The 19,930-nt window shown below is 43.4% G+C and overlaps 1 protein-coding gene across 6 annotated transcripts in view; it reads right to left on the bottom strand.

The window, feature by feature from the left end:
• The window catches only part of rapgefl1 (Rap guanine nucleotide exchange factor (GEF)-like 1), a 79,227-nt gene that overhangs the window by 36,729 nt on the left and 22,568 nt on the right, over positions 1 to 19,930 (bottom strand). For 2 of the 6 annotated variants that reach the window (XM_041217616.1, XM_041217615.1), the window contains exons 2-3: positions 17,756 to 18,354; positions 916 to 994 (exon numbers count right to left, since the gene is read on the bottom strand). In XM_041217616.1, coding sequence (XP_041073550.1) covers positions 916 to 994; positions 17,756 to 18,143 — 467 coding nt within the window. In that variant the 5' untranslated portion in view covers positions 18,144 to 18,354. Of the gene's footprint in view, positions 1 to 915; positions 995 to 5,644; positions 6,000 to 9,512; positions 9,532 to 17,755; positions 18,355 to 19,930 lie in introns of those variants that run through there. The other 4 variants (XM_041217619.1, XM_041217618.1, XM_041217620.1 and 1 more) reach the window with 3 other exon arrangements.

Here is a 19,930-nt window from a genome sequence, read left to right as displayed (position 1 = left end):
GCCCAAGGCTCATAAGAAATTGATCCTCAGGTCTCAGTTGCATGAAACTGGCAAGTTTTACCTGTCGGGGGTATCTGTGGTGGAACGGGGGTGAAGGGGATGTGGTGTAGGGGTGATTACCAAGTTTCCATGGCCTCCAGTATTTTCTAGAGCCATGAGGAGGTGTCCTTTAAAGACCCCTAGTTTGGCCACTTTGGTAAATAAGTAATTAGCCATAATCTACAAAGGGCCACAGGTATCTCTCTCCATCAGAGAGAGGCAACTGGTTTACACAGCTTGAGGGGCACCACTCCACATGAAGCCTGGGGCAAGGGAAAGAAGCAGGCGTCCATGAACTAACACAGCCAGCAAGGGGATTGATCCCCCGACGTTGGAATCATTATGCATCACATCCCAACCATCTAGCCAACTGAGCTAAAAGACCACCCACTGTAGCCCCCAAATATTTGAGCAGACCACATGGGTATAACGTGTGCCCTGTCCCAGTTAAAACAGGCACCAGAATCCTGATTTGCAAATTTTAGGCACATAATGTCTGCTCTGGGGGCATTTAGCTTTGCATCTTGACCTGACTTGTGGAGGGTAGAAGGGGTGTGACAGGTCTTGACCTGAAATCCGTTCCCCCAAAGCTCAAGAAAACAGACGTGACGAGGTTTACTTTCAAAAAAAATTGCAGAGAACATTAAAGAGGAGAAAAAAATGAGTTGTGTTTATTTGCCAAAGATGATGGGAGGTCTCTAATTAAAAAAATAAAAAGACTAGGATGATCATTAATTTGGGTGTACATTCATTGTGGATAAAAGACATTTAACCCAATAGCTGATGATAGGAATATTACACATTTTGTCAAACAGACGTGGATTCCCATTTGATTTAATAATGAGAGTGATGCAATGTTTTCCAAAGGAAGGATATTGTTTGTGCAAAACCTGAAGCAGCCTGTCAGTTGGCATGAAGACTGAGTGGGTGAGAAGGAAATCATCCAGTAAAATATCTGCAAGAAGACAGAAAAAAAAAATCATCAGAAACACACTTGGGTTCATTGCTAACAAATAAATTATATATAAATAAGTATTTTATACACAAATTTAACTGTGATGAATTCGTTGTGGCTAACGACGCTGTAGTGTCCAGTTGGTAATGACGTCTGGGAACAGACTGGAAACCAAAAGAAACCTGCAGGACCTGAGCTCTTGCCATGAGGTGCGAGGCACAATACAAATGAGTTGTCCCGCCCAAGGAGACTTCTGCAGCCGCTAATTGGGAGGGCCTGGGCTACAGCTACAAAGAGAAGCTGTGAAAATAAATATTAACAGGAGTGGTGTAGGATTCTTGGCAGCCTGAACAAGGGTGTAGCACAGGATTTGGCACTTGGGTGGTTTTCATATCAGAGTTTCCAAGCTTCAGTTTTTGCTGTTTAATGGTGGCTGGCACCCACTACCGCTTTCTTCTATAATAAAAGCAGAAAATGCTGGAAAAACTCAGCAGGTCTGGCAGCATCCGTGGAGAGAGGAACCGAGTTAATGCTTTGAGTCTAATATGACTCTTCCTCAGAACTGGAGAGAGGCAGAAATGTGATGGGTTTTATGCTGTTGCAAAAAACTGTGGGGGGGGGTGGAAGGGGCAGGGGGAGCAAACTAGAAGGTCAGAGATAGGTTGGAGGCCAGGAGAGATTAAATGACAAAGGTGTCAAGAACACAAGACAAAGAGAGTATCATGTGTCGGTGCAGACTTGATGGGCCGAAGGGCTTCTTCTGCACTGTGTGATTCCGTGATTAAAGACTAAAGCAGGTGTTAATAGCGGAATAGGTCAGCACTGTCTGAAAGCAGAATGTGTTAATAACAGAAAAAGGGTCAGTGTTGTCTGAGAGCAACAGAGGAGAACAAGATACAGACCGGCACCTGGGGGACAGGGGGATTAATCAAAATGGAGGAGAGAGTTCATGGTCTGAAGTTGTTGAACTCAGTGTTGAGTCCAGAAGGCTGTAAAGTGTCTAATCGGAAGGTGAGGTGCTGTTCCTCTTTCTTCTCCCTCACTTGACTGTCACGCTTCTCCTGAGTTTTACTATGGAAGTTTGCGTTATGTAACTGCAAGAGAATTTCAAAATGTAATTGTGTTTAGGGAGCTATGGCAGGAGGGGTAAATTCCATACTGGCTTTTTACAAAGGCAGGTATTGATCAGAGAGGTAATTTGTCTCTTGTTGCCTCACCTACCAGAGGAATCTAAGGTTTCTCCCCCTCCTCATACCCATATCTGCTTCTTGACTGATCCCGCAGTGCATGAAAAGGAATTAATTATTCTGTACAGAGATGTGATTGCCAAATTTGAATTTTGTTTGAACATACATAAACTCTTTCCATAGTCGTGGCTTAATTTGATAATTGTGCTTCGAGTTAGCCTTATTCTATTGGCTTTGTGATAGGTGATATTCTTGCCTCTGATTCAGATGGCCATAGGTTTAAACCCCATTTCAGTATTGGGCAGCCAATCTGGCCTGACACTTCAGCGTAATGCTGAGGGAGCACTGCATTATCGGAGGAGCTGTCTTTCAGACGAGCTTTTAAACCGAAGTCCCATCTGGCTAGTTTTGGTTGATCTAAATTAAACATTACGCATAATCTGAATCAGAACAAGGGAGTTCTGGCCAATGCTCATCCTAATCACCAAAAAACATAACTGGCCAGCCCTCCCAATTGCTGTTTGTAAGATTTTCTGTGCCCAGTTGACAGCTGCATTTGCTTAGGTAAGCTTGTGATGCATTTAAGCACTTAATAGGCTATGAAGTGTTGAGAGTCATCCTGAGATGTGAGGAGAACTATATAAATGCAAGAACATTTCTTTTTCTTCCTTCTATTCCACTCACTCTCTTATGCTGTATATGTTTCTCAGCATGTTCTAAAATTTGGATTCTAATATACCAAAGACAGGGCATTCCTCCGATGGCTGCAAGGGTCCTAAATGAAATGATTAACCCAGTGAGATTGTGCCAAAGTAGCTCCAATTTGGCACCTGTTTTGATAATCTCAGGCAGACATCACTGTGGATTACAACCAATTGAAAAAGGAGACATTAAATCCCATCAGTCTGGCAAGATTTGAACTCAGGTTTTTGAATCATGGAATGCCCATCATTCCTGTGCTGGCTCTTTCATAGTGCTGTCTTTAAAAGGTAAGCACCCAGTCTCCTTGCTCTGCACCTTTCTACATTTCTAAGTAGCACCCCTGCAAGAAAGGCTTGCATTTCTATAGCGACATTCACAACCGCAGGCTTTCCCGTAGCGCCTCACAGCCGATGAAGTACTTTGGAAGCGCAGTCGCTATTTCCTATATTACCACGCTTCAAAATTACTTCATTGGCTGTGAAACACTTTGAGACGTCCTGCGGTCATGGAGGGTGATATATAAAGGCAAACCTATTCGGGGCTACTTAGCATGCTACAATTTAGTTGACTCCCACCCCTGCCTTAAAGCCGCTGAACACAAAAGCCTCACAACTGCCATATAAGTTAACGGTATACTGTGCAGGTTTCATACACCACCACTAAACATGGTGTGTCAGGGATTGTGACAGGCACAAAAAATTAGTTCCCATCACAGGGAAAAAAAATGTTGTGGTTGCTACCTGCTTCTTTCACTGAGGCGTGTCACAGGAAATGCCTGTCTTCATTTTACACAGAATTCAAGGCAGCATTGTTTTTCTCTGGCCAGGCAATCACTTAATTACAAGATAAGATTCCACAAATACACAAAGCAAAAATCATTTACCAGGAATATAAGCACACCTACGCAATGACCTCTGTTGTATAATCACATTGGTTTCTCTTTGCATTGGAGCAATTACTGAAGCACAATGTATACACAGATTTTTTTTAATTCTTTGATGGGATATGGGTGTCACTGGCCAGGCCAATATTTGTTGCCCATCCGTAATTGTCCTTGCTTGCTAGGGCATTGCAAAGGGCAATTAAGAGTCAACCACATTGTTGTGAATCTAGAGTCGCATGTAGGCCAGACCAGGTAAGGATGGCAGATTTCCTTCCCTAAAGGGTATTAGTGAATCGGATGGGTTTTTAAAACAATCGATGATAGCTTCCATGCCTGAGACTAACTTTCCATTTTAGATTTTTTAATTGATTGAATTCAAATTCCACCAGCTGCTATGGTGCGATTTGAAGCCATGCCACCAGAGCACGAACCTGGGTCTCTGGATTACAAGTCCAGTGACATTATCACTATTCCACATCTGCCTCTGTGGAATAAGATTTTATGGAAATACTTTGGATATTTTATACAAACACTGACGATGACATATTTGGGAGTATTGCTGCATAGTTTTGGGCACCATGCTGTCAGCCATGACTCAGTTGGTAGCACCTTTGCCTCCAGAACTGAGGGAGTGCTGTCACAGATGCTGTTTTTTCGATGAGACATTAAAGCGAGAGCACATTGTCTAGCAAGCCACTCAGTTCAAGGACAATTAGGGATGGGCATCAAATGCTAACCTTGTCAGTGACACCCATATCCCATGAAAGAATAAAGAAAACAAATTATCGAGAAGAACAAAGAGATATCCTGGCCAATATTTGACTCTGAACCAACATACTAAAATTCAGACCATATGGTCATTATCACATTGTTGTAACAGACCGCACCCTAATGTATGTACTTTTTGTTGAAAAATAGGTGTCTGATATGCATGGAAACCATGCTGAAGAATCTTCAAACTAAGGTGATGAGAAATCCATCAAGGTGGAGTTTCTGTTCTCTAAATAAGGAGTTCACACTCGCTTCTGTCAGGGAGATTTCTTAACTATCTGAGTTCAGTGTGCTTAGACAGAGGCTGGTTACAGCCGATCCTCAGGAATCCTGAAGAGTGATTGTTTTGTCATCTTGCTCCTATCTGAAGCATAGGCACAAAGCAGATTCCACTGAATGGTTATTCCAACTGTTGAAGGGGCAGAGCTTTAAGTGCTGCAGTCCATTTCGCTGCAGCCTGATCACTGCAGCCACTGAACCCCTGTGTATATCGCCATCTGTTATCATATCTGGATTCCGCCTAACATTGTCCAACGAGTTACTGTACGTGGGAAAGGTGACGAGACAAAATGACCCTCCTCCATATGGGATTGACATTGGTGCACTGAGTCATTACCTTGGTCGGTCAGCTCCTGTGGCATTTCTGATTCATCCTGATTTGCAAGCTCATTAAACTGGTGTGGAGTAATAATAGAAGGGTAGTTGGGTGGAATGTAGAAGGGCAAGAACACAACTGAAGCTTTCAGATGATCCAACATCGCTATTGACAACTAAATGTGAGTATTTTAAACAATTTTTTTAACTATGAAATTTTATTAGTGTCTACTTCCTTCCAATTTTGGGAATTTTTCCCATTTCCCCTGCACCCCCCCACCCCCCACCCTGTTTTACTGGGGGTAATGACTTTTGAGGGTACAGTTGACTGTGCTGGCTTCCTTCCAGCACCTTATCCAACTGACTAATCTCCCTATATGAGCCAAGGCTGTATGATTGCTGGTGCATTGTGGCTGAACTCAATCCTATCCAATGTCCACACACGTTCTTTCCAGCAATGGCTACTGGGTGCCTGAGGAACACAGACGTACCAAGGTCAACTGAAGAACCCACCTGCTGCTCACCTTCCTTTTACTCAAAAGTGCAATTCCCTCCTATTTTTCTCCAAACTTCTTTTCACCCTTGGCCGTGCATCTCTATTGTCGGAGAGTGTGGCTAGGGTTCCGACAGGAGACCATCAGGAGGGCGGCGGAAACATCTTAGGGAAGTCCTCAAAGTATCCCTCAAGAGGTCAAACGTACCAGCTGACTCATGGGAGACCCTGGCTTTTGGCCAACCAAACTGGAGAAAGCTCATTCGGGAAGGCACCGAACTCAATGAGATGCTTCATCTGGAACATGCAGAGGCAAAGTCGAGGTGTCGGAGGGAGCACACAAACCTCCAAACGGCCCATCTACCCTTCAAGCAGGCACCACTTGCCCCGCATGAGGCAGAGCCTGCAGAGTGCACATTGGGCTTATCAGCAATCTCGGAACCCATTGAACCGGAAGGGAAGCAAGTCATCTTCGATCCCGAGGGACCGCCTAAGAAGAAGAAGAGAGCACAGTGGGATGTGTGAAATTTGCCACCATTCAATAGGAAGGGAGGAGGGCCATAGCAGATGAGGGCATAAACTCAGCATAGATTGAGGGAAATGAACCTGTGATTGGGGGAGGGGAGTGGGGGGTCTCACTAACCCATGACACCACACTTACTCTCATATACTTACACATGACTAAGTCTGGTTATATTTACATCTAATGCATTATGATTGAACCTCATTTGTATAATAAGGCTACACTTACTGGTATAAACCATTACTCACCATCTTTCAATTAACTATCTGCAAATGACATGACTATTACACATGATTTTTCTACACATCCTCATACATTTATGCGTGTTATAACCTGTTCTCTGAGGAATGGATTAAATTTCCACTTCACCATCAACATGATGTCAACCAAAGTTCAATGTAAGGAAATATGTAGATATTGGTGTGAAGAATAAGGAGGCCATCGTCATCTAATCCCTTCGACATATCCTTCTATCCCTTTCTATCCCTAAAGGGATTTGTGGGTATGGAGACACAGCTCACAAAAAGTAGTAACCTAGGTTAACAAGGCCATAAAACAAGCAAGGAAAGCATCAAGGTCATCACTACAACAACAGAATTGAAAATTGGAGAAGCTATGTCAAACTTGTACAGAACCTCGCTTAGACATCGTACCACACTTAAAGGTATTGTGAACAGCCCTGGGCTACATAGTATAAAAAAAGATAAAGAGGCACTGGAGAAGTTGCAAAGACAATTTACTAGAATGATACCAGAACTGTGACTTGGAGCCTGATTTTAACTCTGTGTAAGTGAAGATGTTTTTAGTGAGTTTTTAGTGAGTGTCTAGCAGAAACGATTGAAACATTTGGGGTTCGTTTCTCTAGGAAAAAAGTCTGAGGGATAATGCGACAGATGTTTTAAGGCTCTTAAAGTGGTTAATAGAGTAAACACACAGGAGATGTTTCCACTTCCAAGTGAGCCCAGAACCAGGGGCCATAATTTAAAGATAGTCACTGATAAATCCAAAAGGGAATTCAGGAGAAACTTCTTTACCCAGAGGTTGATCAGAATGTGGAATTCAACAAAACAAGGAGTAGTTAAGGCAATTAGTCTAGATGCATTTAGGGAAAGTTAGATAAATACACAAGGGAGAAAGGGATAGAAGGATATGTTGAAGGGATTAGATGATGGAAGCTTGTGGACCATAAACCCCTGCATGGACCGGTTGGGCCGAATGTTCTATTTCTATGCCGTAGATACTTCGTAATCAAGAACTCCAAACCAGGTGTAGGATATAGAGTAAAACTCATTCAACAACTGCCACTTGGGACTGCCGACATTGTTTTCATGTAAGAACTTAATGCTTGAGAGAGAGAGGGAAAAAGAAAAAAATACTTTAAGCCAATTAAACTGGGCTGCATTAGACCTCAGTTCCAAGTGTTGGATAAACAGTGAGGCATCCATCCTCACTTTGAGCAAGATTTTAACAACATAATGACCAGCCTTCAAGGTCCTGTTGTATTTATTAAAATGTCCATGTTATAAGTCAAAACTCTTGCCTGGCTTGTACCAGTGTCTGACATTACAAACTTACTTTATTGTCTAATGGGTTACATTTGAGAACAATTCTTCAACAGTCTATCTGACACTGTTTTATGTCAAAAGAGAATCTCCATCCTCTGAGATATCAAGATCTTTTTAAAGTTGTGGCAATACAAGGTGAACTCCAGGTGATTCATTAAGAAACTATAAAATGAACCAAAGGCTATTATTTGGGACCATTGTGCCAAGTCCAGTATATTAGCACAGCCAATGCTACTGCTTACTAATTTTGACCTTCTAAGCAGTGTTAGGACTGCAACTACAGTGATTCCTCACCTAGCGTTGATTTGATCAAAATTGTTTCATTATAACGTCACTGATACAATAGGGAACATACATACTTTTAATGTCATGAAGTTCTACATTACATTGTATACTCTGTGTTTGTGCTGATTGTTCCAACTTTCTAATAGATTGTATTACAGAATAAAAAATCTAGAAAGGATGGGTAAAATTTTTAGCTTGGCAGGCAGGCGCCCACTTGACCCAACCAAGCGTAAAATGACTCGCTATGATGTCGAGCGAGCGTCCTGACGTTGCACCCTGGCACAATATGTCAGTCGGCGGGCACGCGCCGGAGTCGGCAGTGCGCCGGCCGACAATTAAAAGGCCTGTCAAGGCCGTTAAATGATCAATTAACTTGAATGTTTCGCTGCCCGTCCAACCTTACGGTGGGCGGGCAGACGGAAAGGCCAAGCAACCTCTGCAATTTTTAGGAAACCTCATCCACGGACGGGATGAAGTTTCCCAAAGCAGATAAAAATAAAATTAAAAATTTTAAAACTTAATTAATAATATGTCCCTGGTCACGTGACAGAGTCACCTGAGGGGGGGGGGGGGATATGTTTCATTACATTTTTATTTTCTTTATTATTTTTATTTTTAACTCCTCATCTCCCTGAGGCAGCTCCGTGCACTTGCATGCATGCTGTGCTCGCACTCTCCCCACCCCCTCACAGGCAGCCACGAGCGCTACCACACGCGTTTCACGCTGGGCGGGCCTTAACTGGACCACCAGCGTGAAATTGCCACCTGGCCCCGATCGCGGGCGGCCGTCGGCTTCCCACCCACCCCCTGTGCCCGCCCGACATGGGTGAAATTCTGCCCGATATGTAGTTTAAAAAAAAATACAATAAAATGGGTTGATAATCAGAAACTATTTTGTAGGCGCTGTCGGTGGGCAGTAAAGGAGGCTGAATAAAAATATATAGTGGACTGTGAAAACACTAATAAATCTACAACAAACTGTTGACACTGTTGCATTTACTATTTAATGTTTGGCAGTTTATAGCCCAAGCCATGGCCTAACAGAGTGTTTATTCTACCCCATTCCAAAATCAAGAACGATCACAAGGGGTAATGTGATATGACTAGAAAGCTATAAGACAGCGACAGTAAACAAATTACCTAGACAATGAGCAGGTAAATAAATAGACAATGAGCAGGTAAATAAAAGCACAATCTATTACACTAAACCCAAGAAAAATATTGGGACTAAAACATCTAAAAACCTAATAATGCTAGCATTAAAAAGGTAGGAGCAGAATATTTACTCGGAGACCAACAACCTATTCAAACAGAACATGGGCAGAGGCAAACAGCACTATTTAAAATGTTTACACATGCTCAAAAAGAGCAGATAAAGAGATACACTTCAGCTGCACGGTTACACAGGGAAGAAGCAAAGGAATGCACTTGTGTTAGATAAAAAAAAATCATTAGTGCAGGTTCAAAAGGGAGGATCGGGAGTAATAGGAACAAGGCAAAATCTGACATCCTTACCTGGTCTGGTCTACAACAGACTCCAGACTCTCAGCAATGTGGTTGACTCTGAACTGCCCTCTAAAATGGCCCAGCAAGCCACCCAGTTCAAGGGGAATTAGGGATGGACAACATGTGCTGGCAAAGAGCAGGATAAGCTGATTAAATCAGTGTTGGCTTCAACTTTGGCTCTAAAACGGTTGTCAAAGGCAGGAAAAAAAAGGTCAGAGGGAGGGTGTAGTTCTGAGATCTGCAAAACAGTGAATTGGAGACGACTATGCAACAATTAGCGTGCCCAATGTCAACACAAGGAAGCTGTGGGCAGATGAAAAGCGAGTGTCAAGCAGTCATTCAGTACTTCAGGCTCAGTTCAGATTGGGCTGTCCGTATGTGTGCCGATCACAAGCACCCTTGCTCGACTGCTTCACAGCACGACAAGCTGTGTCAGCTTTTCCCCCCATTATTAATACTATAATAGGAGTCTAGAACTAGTTGTAGGACTTAAAGGATTTATTCTGGCTAGACTTTAATAGGTTAATGAACAGTTATCATCTTAACATTTACAATGGTGAGAATGGAGAGTCTGGGGCTGTACAATTAAAATTAATAGACACTCCTCATTATTATCCAGAACAGTCTCCCAGAGGTATGAAGCAAGAGCAAATCTTGGCAATGAAATGCACATTTGATTTAACAAGTAGAAAACTGAATTGGACAAGAAGGGAGAGTTTGATGGAATGCGTGTAAGTGCTTATTATCTATTCCTCAAGAAACACTCCAAATGGACTTTTTCTCCTGATACTGGATAGAGAGATATGGGTCAAAAGCAACATATTTCTTCACTTTCAAATGCTTTATTGCCTGGATCGTTAAAAAATGCAAACTAAGTGCGTGGAAAAGCTTATTCTTTATGTGGATTCTAAATACATCATTTTACTATCACAGGAAAGCTTTCCATTTTAAGAAAACCTATTAAACGTATTTCTTTGACAAACCATGTATGATAAGTCTCTTTATTAACACATTTATCTTGTCTTCTGAATGAGGTTAGGGAAATTGGCTGCTGCGTCTCCTACGTTACAGCACTTCAAAAATAGTTCATTGAGCACAAGGCATTTTGGGATGTCCTGAGGTCATAAACGGTATTGCGTAAATGGACATCTTTCGTTTTTCTTTTCATAACTACTGGTAATACTTCCAAGAAGCAAAAACCAGTACAGAACGTCACCCTGAACCACAAGCCAACCCAGCAGAACACCATCCTAACTATACCATCAGCAAAAAAAAGCATTTCCAAACTCCAACATCAAGAGCCAATGCCCATCCAATAACAGAGAAGCCTTTATGTAAAATTAACAGCACTTAAATTTGAAATTATTTACAGCTTGGATATACTTGAGCAATGAGGAATCTACCATGAAGACAGTAAACGCAATTCAAAAGTGGCTTATTGACTGAAACATTTTGGTCTGTCTCTTGCATATCCAATGCCAGTATTACAAATTCCCAGATAAAAGCAAAAATAAAAGCAAAATACTGAGGATGCTGGAAATCTGAAACTAAAACAAAAATAGCTGGAAAAACTCAGCAGGTCTGACAGCATCTGTGGAGAGGAAGACAGAGTTAATGTTCCAAGTCCGTTCTGATGAAGAGTCATACGGACTCGAAACGTTAACTCTGTCTTCCTCTCCACAAATGCCGTCAGACCTGCTGAGTTTTTCCAGCTATTTTTGTTTTTGTTACAAATTCCCAGGTCAGGGACAGCAGAGCTGTGCAGATCAAACTCTTTTGTCCTAGGAATGAATGCACCTTAATGCTAACCCTAGAACAGCAGTGCAGAGTACATCAGTGACATGTTGTTCCTGTATTGGCCATCCTTTCTTACTTCCTAAATGAAACTGTCGGTTCAGCTGTCCTTTAAACTCAGTTGCAAAGGTGGCCGCTGCTGAGCTTTTACCTGGAGGACGAGGGCACATCGATAACCATGCAGCCTCAAAAACTGGGTATGTGGGGTCTAGAGACACCAGAGCTAGTCAGGCAGGTTCCAGCGAGGGATGGAGGGAGTGGGTTTGCTTAGGGCAGGAAACATTATTGCCACCAGAGCGGCCAATGCCACCGGGAGTGCCTCCCATGGGCCAAAGAGCGCCGATAAGGAGCGCAAACCTCCCCACCTGGAGCATGCTGGGAGGCTGCCAGGGTTTACCCGGTGATCTCCACACATGGTGGAGGTCTCCCCAAATACTGGCAAAATGCTAAAGAAGGCAGGAAGAGACCCTTAATTGGTCACGAAAGTGGATCAATTGGGCGCGGTCAAGCCGGCTGCCATCTTTCCCACTGCTGGCAAGGTGACATGGTGGTGGGAAGACCTTGGATATGTCACTCGCCATCTTCTCATGCCAGCCATCTAGCCCATCCCAAAAGGGCTGGTAAAATTCAGCCTATCATCTTTCCATTAGGCAATAATTTACTTTCAAAATTGGTGGTTTCCACACAGACAGCAAGACTAAGCAATGACTATTTACTTAAAAAGGAAGCAGTTAAATGCAGATCTCGATGGAAGAAACAGGCTAAAGCAGATACTTGACACTTATATCAGTCAGACTGATGGGTCTATGGGTTAATGTGCAATAAAGTGGCCCAGCCTCATAAGAAGATTTGGGAGATCAGCCATGATCTAACTGAATGGCGGAATAGGCTCGAGTCCCTGTGGGAGTGTGGGCAAAAATCTACTGATCTCCTGTTAGTGCTTACACAACACATGACTGCATATTAACGCTCACTTAGAGAATGTATTAACTGTTAACACAGTGTGATATTATTACTCTGCATTTTTTGGTGAATATTTCTACTGATAAAAGTGACGGAAGTCAGTGAGATGGATCAAAAGAACTTTGCTTTTTGCAATGATTGTCAGCATCACATTTGACCTCAGGAACCCACCACTCAGAGAGGACAACTTGCAGTTAAAATTTTGACACAAAGTTGAAATGAGCTCATCTGTGGATGTGGAACGTTTTGAGAGATTAGTTAAGCAGCGAGTTTCTCTAAATGCAGCAGAAATCAGTGGCAGGTAGCACACATTGAAGATATGCCTACGCAGGATGCAGAATACAACAATAAACTTAACTTTATTAATACTATTATATGGTATTGCATTAGCTTATAGGAAAATGTCTCTGAACAAAAGGTTCTTTAGATAGATATTAATCTTATGTAGTACGTCAGTTTGCATTTGTAAGACGCTGTACAGTAGAGCTCTCATGTGTGAGAAATTGTTAAGTCAATAGCATGCTTCAGTACATAATTGAACTGTAGAAGATGGTACAATCTGAAAATAAAGGTCACTAGCTGCTGTTATTGAATCGGTGTCTCAACCAAATTGAATTTCCACTTATGGAAAGTGCTCACATTGTGAGCCCAGTCCAATAACAGAGAATTCTCTCCGTCAAATTAATGATAACACTGGTGCTTTAAATTATGTCTTCTTATACCGTCAGGTCCATACAGTCATCGGGATCCTCCTGTGCTTACTCTGAGAATAATGCGGTTATTAATGACCTGCATTTATATAGGGCCTTTCATAACCACAGGACATCACAAAGCCAACGACACACTTTGAAGTGTAGTCACTGTTGTAATGTAGAAAATGCGGCAGCCAATTTGCACACAACAAAGTCCCACAAACAGCAACAAGCTAATGACCAGATAATTTGTTTTTTTGTGTGATGTTGATGGAGAGATAAATAAACAACCACGACACTGGGGATATCTCTCTTGCTCTGCTTCAAAATATTGTCAATGGGGTCTTTTTATATTCACCTGAGGGTAGATGAGGCCTCGGATTCACATCTTATCTGAAGAACAGTACCTCCGACAGTGCAGCACTCCTTCAGTACTGCACAGAAGTGTCAGCCTTGATTTTTGTGCTCGAGTCCTGGAGTGTGACTTGAATCCAGAACCTTCTGACTCACAGAAGAGAGTGCTACCAACTGAACTACGACTGACAAAAGAAGATCCCACTTATCCTGATACACACAACAGCCTTTGATGGATAGAAAACTGCTTCCAATAATTTTTCTTAAGGATTTTTCAATTAATGGTCTGTTAGACTGATGAATATGATTTTTCTGACCTTCCTTTTCCTGGTGTTCTTTTATCTGTCAGAGCGTGAACAATGTGATTCATACCAGAATAAAGAAAACCAGGAAGAGCATTCAGATAAACACATACTTCACACTGAGATCTGTTAAAATTACAGCTCTTTAAATCCAATTTCTCTTTATCGGGCTGCAAGGAGAAAAAAAGAGTCTGCATTTATTTATTGTCTTGTCCTGTTTGTCAGGAAGCCCCAAAGCACTTCACATCCAACAAATTATCTTTTGAGATGCAGTCATTCCTTTTTGATGTGCATCGTGCACTTGGTGCAGCATTGAAGTGTCAGCAAAGATTATGTGTGCAAGTCTTGGAATGGGGCTTGAAGACAGAACCTTGTGACTTGGGATACTGCCACTAGTCATTCATTCATCTATATGCACATCCATTAACAAGACCACCCATGGTGTACACAACTACAAGACTACCAGAGACTTTCTTGTGCATCCTTCACTGAATGCTTCCCCCTGATATTAAATCAAAGGCACATTGGGAGAGAGGGGTCTGATCACATGGGAAACCCGGGTGTAAGTTCAGTGTCTCCGTATGGCATTTTGACACGGTCACCTGATTATCATTTTACATTCAGGTTTGTCATTAACTGTGGGCAAGTTGAGGGCCCACATGACCCGATTTCAACTCCAGTATTTAAAGGGCCAATCCAAAGATGGAATTTCGAAGAGTTGGGAGGTTTGGCACAGAGACAGCAACTGCGGAATACAGACTCAGGATGTTCAAAAGCTGTGTCCCACTTTAATGATCTCCCTTGACGTACTGTTGGGGGCTGTGAAGAGTGGAGGAAGATATTATCCCATAGCCGCAGGATAAAGGAACCTGCTGCTGCCACTTAGAAGGCATGGATGGAGGTAGTCCATGGGGTCAGCAACAGGAGTCTAGCGGCACACTCTGGATTCAGTGCAAGAAGCTCTTTAATGACCTAACCAGGCCAGGAAAGGTAAGTAATTGCACATTCACCTGTGCCCTGTTTTGTGCACCACTCCACCCCGTCACTCTGCCTTCTCTAACCCATTCTATCATATCAATCTTCGCTTTCACTTACTATGCACATATATCCATCCTTCTCTTTCTGTGCACTTCCTCATAGTCTCACCTATGCTGTCACTTACCCTCATCTTTATCTCCCTGATAGCACCCTCAAATAACTTCCATTCAGTGAACAGATGCTATTACAGTCAATTGTTAGTCGTTTAGCAGTTCGGAACTTGAGTATTGCTGAAAAAGAGACAAATCCAAGCTTTTCATGTTGTACTCATCAGGACACTCACAAGAATACCAATATAAGGGGCAAAACAACAATTTATACTACATACCTTCACATATATAGGGTGGGATTTTCCACTCTCACCCACCATCAGGATTGTCCTGGACTTCTGGCTGGGGTCCCGCCCATGACAGAGCTGGAAAATCCCGGCCACAGTTGTTTGTTAGTTCTGCTTTCCTCACATTGCAAAAGAGAGCACAGAACAGGAGAGGGAGAGGGAGAGAACGGGAGGTGCCTTGCACTGATTCCCGACTTGACGAGTACAGAAGAGGCGGTATGAAAATCAGTGGTGTCCTTACAGTTCACAAACACTGATGCGGGATTGAGAGGATTGACAAGCGCGTGCACATCAGTCACACCTTGCACTTGCAGGAAGCCAGTCAGAGATTCAAACTCAGGCACCTGCTCATTCTGACTGGCATCGCTGTTTATAGAATTGCCAGCCTTGGTAAACAACTCATCTGCCACCTGACTCATGCACTTCATGGGCCACCGTCCTGGATATGTCCCTGGCAAATCCCTGAAAGGATCCAGAGGTTGGAAGCGGTGGTTACTTTGACAGATGCTTTTAATACGTGGTCACCAGGTCCAGCAGGGAGTTGGGCTTCTCGTAGGAGGCTGTAGGTGTCGGCCACCACCTGACACGACAACCTGAGCCTCAGGATCGGCAGTGCTTCAGAAGATCAGGCTCTGCCTGTAAGCCCTGTGCGGGGGATAGTGGCTCCTCTCCGCTGTCCAGCTGTAGCTGCTGCTGGTCCTTTTGTTTCTTGTCCGAGGCCTGCCTAAGGCAGCTAAGGCACCACCCATCCTGATGCGATTCCAAAAGCCTCTGACATGTAGAAAGTACCCTCTCAGCAAAAAAACCTTTCCCATTCACAGGTAAGAAATCAGCTGTAAGCACAGTGTTTATTGCAGGTTTTTCTATGAGTTTGAATCAGCACTGTGGAGCTCAGGCCACAATCTGATCAGCCATGATATTACTGAATGGCGGGGCAGGATCAATGGGCCCAATCATCAATTTCTGCTCCTATTTATCATGATCTTATGATCTGTGTTCTCTCCGCGTTTTCACTGGCAAGATTCAGGAGGCCTAGGGAACCTGAAGATGCACCATTAAATTTAAAACTGGGTTGAAATATCTTTCCAATTCAACAATTAGCAGTTTTTTTTTTATTCATTCACAGTGTGTGGGTATCGCTAGTTAGGCCAGAATTTATTACCCACTCCTAATTGCCCTCAAGGTGGTGGTGGTAAGCCACTTTCTTGAAATGCTGTAGTCCATGTGGTGTAGGTACATGCACCAATGCTGTTAGTGAGGGAGTTTCAGGAGTTTGACCAAGCAACAGTGAAGGAACGATGATGTTGTTCCAATTCAGGATGGTGCATAACTTGCAGTTGGTGGTGTTCCCATGCATCTGCTGCCTTTGTCTTTCTTGGAGGTAGAGGTCGTGGGTTTGGAAGGTGCTGTCAGAGCAGCCTTGGTGAGTTGCTGCAGTGTATCTTGTAGGAGGTATGCACTGCTGCCACTGTGGTGGCAGGAGTGAATATTTAGGGTGGTGGATATGGTGCCAATCAAGCAGGCTGCTTTGTCCTGGATGGTGTCGAGCTTCTTGAGCGCTGTTGGAGCTGAACTCATCCAGGCAAGTGGGGATTATTCCATCACACTCCTGACTTGTGCCATGTTGATAGTGGCCAGGCCTTGGGAAGTCAGGGATAGAGTAACTCACTGCAGAATATGCAGCATTTGACCTGCTCTTGCAGCCACATTATTTATACAGTTGGTCCAGTTAAGTTTCTGGTCAACAGTAACCCCAGTATGTTGATGGTGGGGGTATGTAATAGGCAACCCGCTTCTCCCAAGGGGTTCACATGGACGCAGCCTCATGCACTCGAGTTAAACGCACGTGTCGGTGGGTCAGAGCCAGTTCCCAGTGTGCTAATATTTTTGCACCCCTCACTGTCCACACCCAAACCCACTCGCTCCTCCACGTTAAATTATCTCCAATTGCTTTTCTATTACCAAGAAATCACATCCAACATGGCTGCTGGGCTTGATCCAAGTGAATGCCCATTGCCAGACTGCTGGGACAAACAGACAACTACTCACCGACCCGCTAGAGAACTAATAATAGAAACATGCAAAGCACAAAAGCCAACAAACCCAACTCCCTCTCCCTGAAGAAAAACAGCAATTAGCTCTTTAGCGTGATCAACACCTGTCATAATACAAGCAAACTTTATGACTGGACAATAAAAACAACATTGCAGAACTTACAGGAACATTACGTCTTCCTGCTCACTATTTTGAAAGAAACTGATGCATTTAATCTAAATTCACTCCATTTTTTTTTGGTAAATTAGCATTTTGTCACAGTAGAAGTCTCAAGTTCAGCACTCATGTTTAATGGAGAGCCACATCCTGCTTACATAGGATTGTAGACCCAGCCATTATCCAATTACAAGATTTCTTTCAAAGGAGACCACAAAGTCATTTGGGTTCAGAACTAGAATGACATTTTGGAAACCCAAATGGAGCTTGAAGCACTAATCATGTTTTGCTCTTATCCTGCCTAAGCTTTAAGCGTGCTTTCACAATCTTTGGCACAGAGCCAGAGAAAGTGGCGCCGTATTTGTGGAAATTGACCTGAATCCAGGTTTTAAAATCTGATCTACTCAAAATTTGATCAAATTGGCTTTTTTTAACTCTGCTCAATCAGTGCTCATCATGAACTGGCACCTCCAGCACAGTGTTTGACAGTTATATTCCTGTTCAAGTGGTATAGGTGCTGCTTCCTTCAGACTTAGATATTGGCAATGTTCTTACACTTACCTGCATCCACGCTGTTCTTTGAAGTCTCCACCAGTCCCTCCAGCACATGCTCCACGATGTTCTCTGGGGTGTCTGAGAGATGCCACAACTTACTGCTGAGCGTGGACCCATTGGGGCTGATTTCTCCTGACGACAGGGAGGGACTGGTCAGGTCATCCTCTGTGTCTGTCCATTTACTCTCCAGGCAAGCGATGTCTGGGCTAAACTCATCCTTGGGGCTGGGGCTGTCACTCCCGGACACTGTATCCTTTAAAAACGGAAGTATTTTGGACGCGCTCGGCCGCCGCTTCAGCGTCCCTGGGAAAAAGCCATCCTTATCCACACGGCTTCTGGTCAGGGTCGAGGTTTGTTTCTTCAGGAATTTTTCTATCTGCTTCATCCCTGTCATCGTTTTTGAATACTGATCGGGGCTGAAGGGTTTTCAGCGAGTCTGAACGCTTGTGTTTGCTGGGCGGGGCTCTACCTCATCACGGAGGCTGTTTGTTTCAAACGAAGGCGAACATAGTGCTGGAGGGCAGTTCACTCCCATTGACTGTTTGAAGCAAAACAGGAATTTCCATGGCAGTCTGCAAGCTGATACTAGTAGGTGAGAGGGAGAACTGGGGAGCAGAAGCAAAAACAACAGAGCAGTAATCAGACAAGGTGCTAGACAGTCAGTGAAATTAATTCCAAACCTTGAAAATAATGGAAAGGGATTTTCCAGAGATTCAAATGTTCGACTTTCAAAGTTCCTCTCAATTTAACCCTTTAAATCCTTCCATCTTCTGGTTATTTTCTCCCTTTTCTCAGCTCCCTCCCAGTGCCATATATCATTCTGTGCTTGAATGGGCAGTTAAGAAAGATTTGCATTTATATAGTGCTTTTCATGGCGGCAGACTGTGCCAAAATCAATCCTTTGCAGGCAATGCTTTTTGAAGTGTGGTCACTGTTGTACAGGATTGGATCTCTTCCCGAGGTAATGCTGCCTTGTCACTGACTACTAGGAGGGATGGTGAGAATCTCAGGGTGAAACGCACACCAACTTTTCAACCCTCCCAGGGTTAGTGTTTAACTTTCACTTGATGCTTTTGCCCTTTTAGCATCTCCCTGACCTCCTTTTCCCCGAGGACCAGGTTAAGAATGGGAACTCAGCACGTGGGGAATTTCAGAGACCCATGTGATTCCACAACACGTAGCACAGAGTTGGTACAGCATTAATCTATTAAGCCTCCGGTTCCTGCTTATAACAAGCTCCTGTCAAGTGAGCGCAATTCTTCAGACATATTTCTTTGAGATTGCTCAGATTGCTTGTGGAAATCCTAAATCAAATCTTTAGGTGATGTCAGCTGGAGGTTACAATAGTCCCTATATCCCAGGATTATAAATCAGCCAGGATTCCTGTTCCTGATTATGATCTAATGACTTTCACTAGAAACGTGTGCACAATCATAGAATCTTACAGGACATAAGGAGGCCATTTGGCCCTTCATGCCTGTGCTGGCTCTTTGAGAGCTATCCAATTAGTTGCACTCCCCATAGTCCTGCTATTTTTTTTCCTTTCCAAATATATATCCAATTCCCCTAAGGAAGTGACTGTTGCATCTGCTTCCACTACCCTTTGAGGCAGTGCATTCTAGGTCATAACAACTCACCGTTAAAAAAAAAAGATTAACATTGAGTAACGATAAACTTCAGTTCTGGGGTGATGCTCCCCCAGCGGGTGAATAGTGACCCATCTGGTCCCAACGTGAAGAATGGTCACTTGAACAAGTCACTGGAGGATCCAATATTCTTCGAAAAATCCCCAACATCTGTCAGCACTTTCAGGACAGCAGCACCGAGAAGATGGCGGTAAGAAAGAAAATCATACTGCAATTGGAAATAGCGCAATCTAATAGTAATCTAAGTAACGCAATCTAATAGGTCCTATGGGCTTCTGCACACTCTCAAAGTAAGTTGCATTGACATCGGTTACGTGAAGTCAATCCACACCACTTGCTGTCTGGCTATGCTATTATGGGAATGGAAGATGGCAGGAAGGGAAATGCTCAGCCCCTCAATCTAAATCATTGATAACGGTCTTATGATTAGCAGGAGAAGTTATTTTCTTTTCCAGCCACTTCAATACACCATCTGCACCTCCTCCCCACACCACCCTCCCCCCCACCCCCTCCCCTCACCACCCTCCCCCCTCAC

This window comes from Carcharodon carcharias, chromosome 23, assembly GCF_017639515.1.
Source record: "Carcharodon carcharias isolate sCarCar2 chromosome 23, sCarCar2.pri, whole genome shotgun sequence".
Lineage (NCBI taxonomy): Eukaryota > Metazoa > Chordata > Chondrichthyes > Lamniformes > Lamnidae > Carcharodon > Carcharodon carcharias.
The sequence above is the reverse complement of the archived record's forward strand: the minus strand, read 5'-3'. Positions and strand labels throughout refer to the sequence as shown.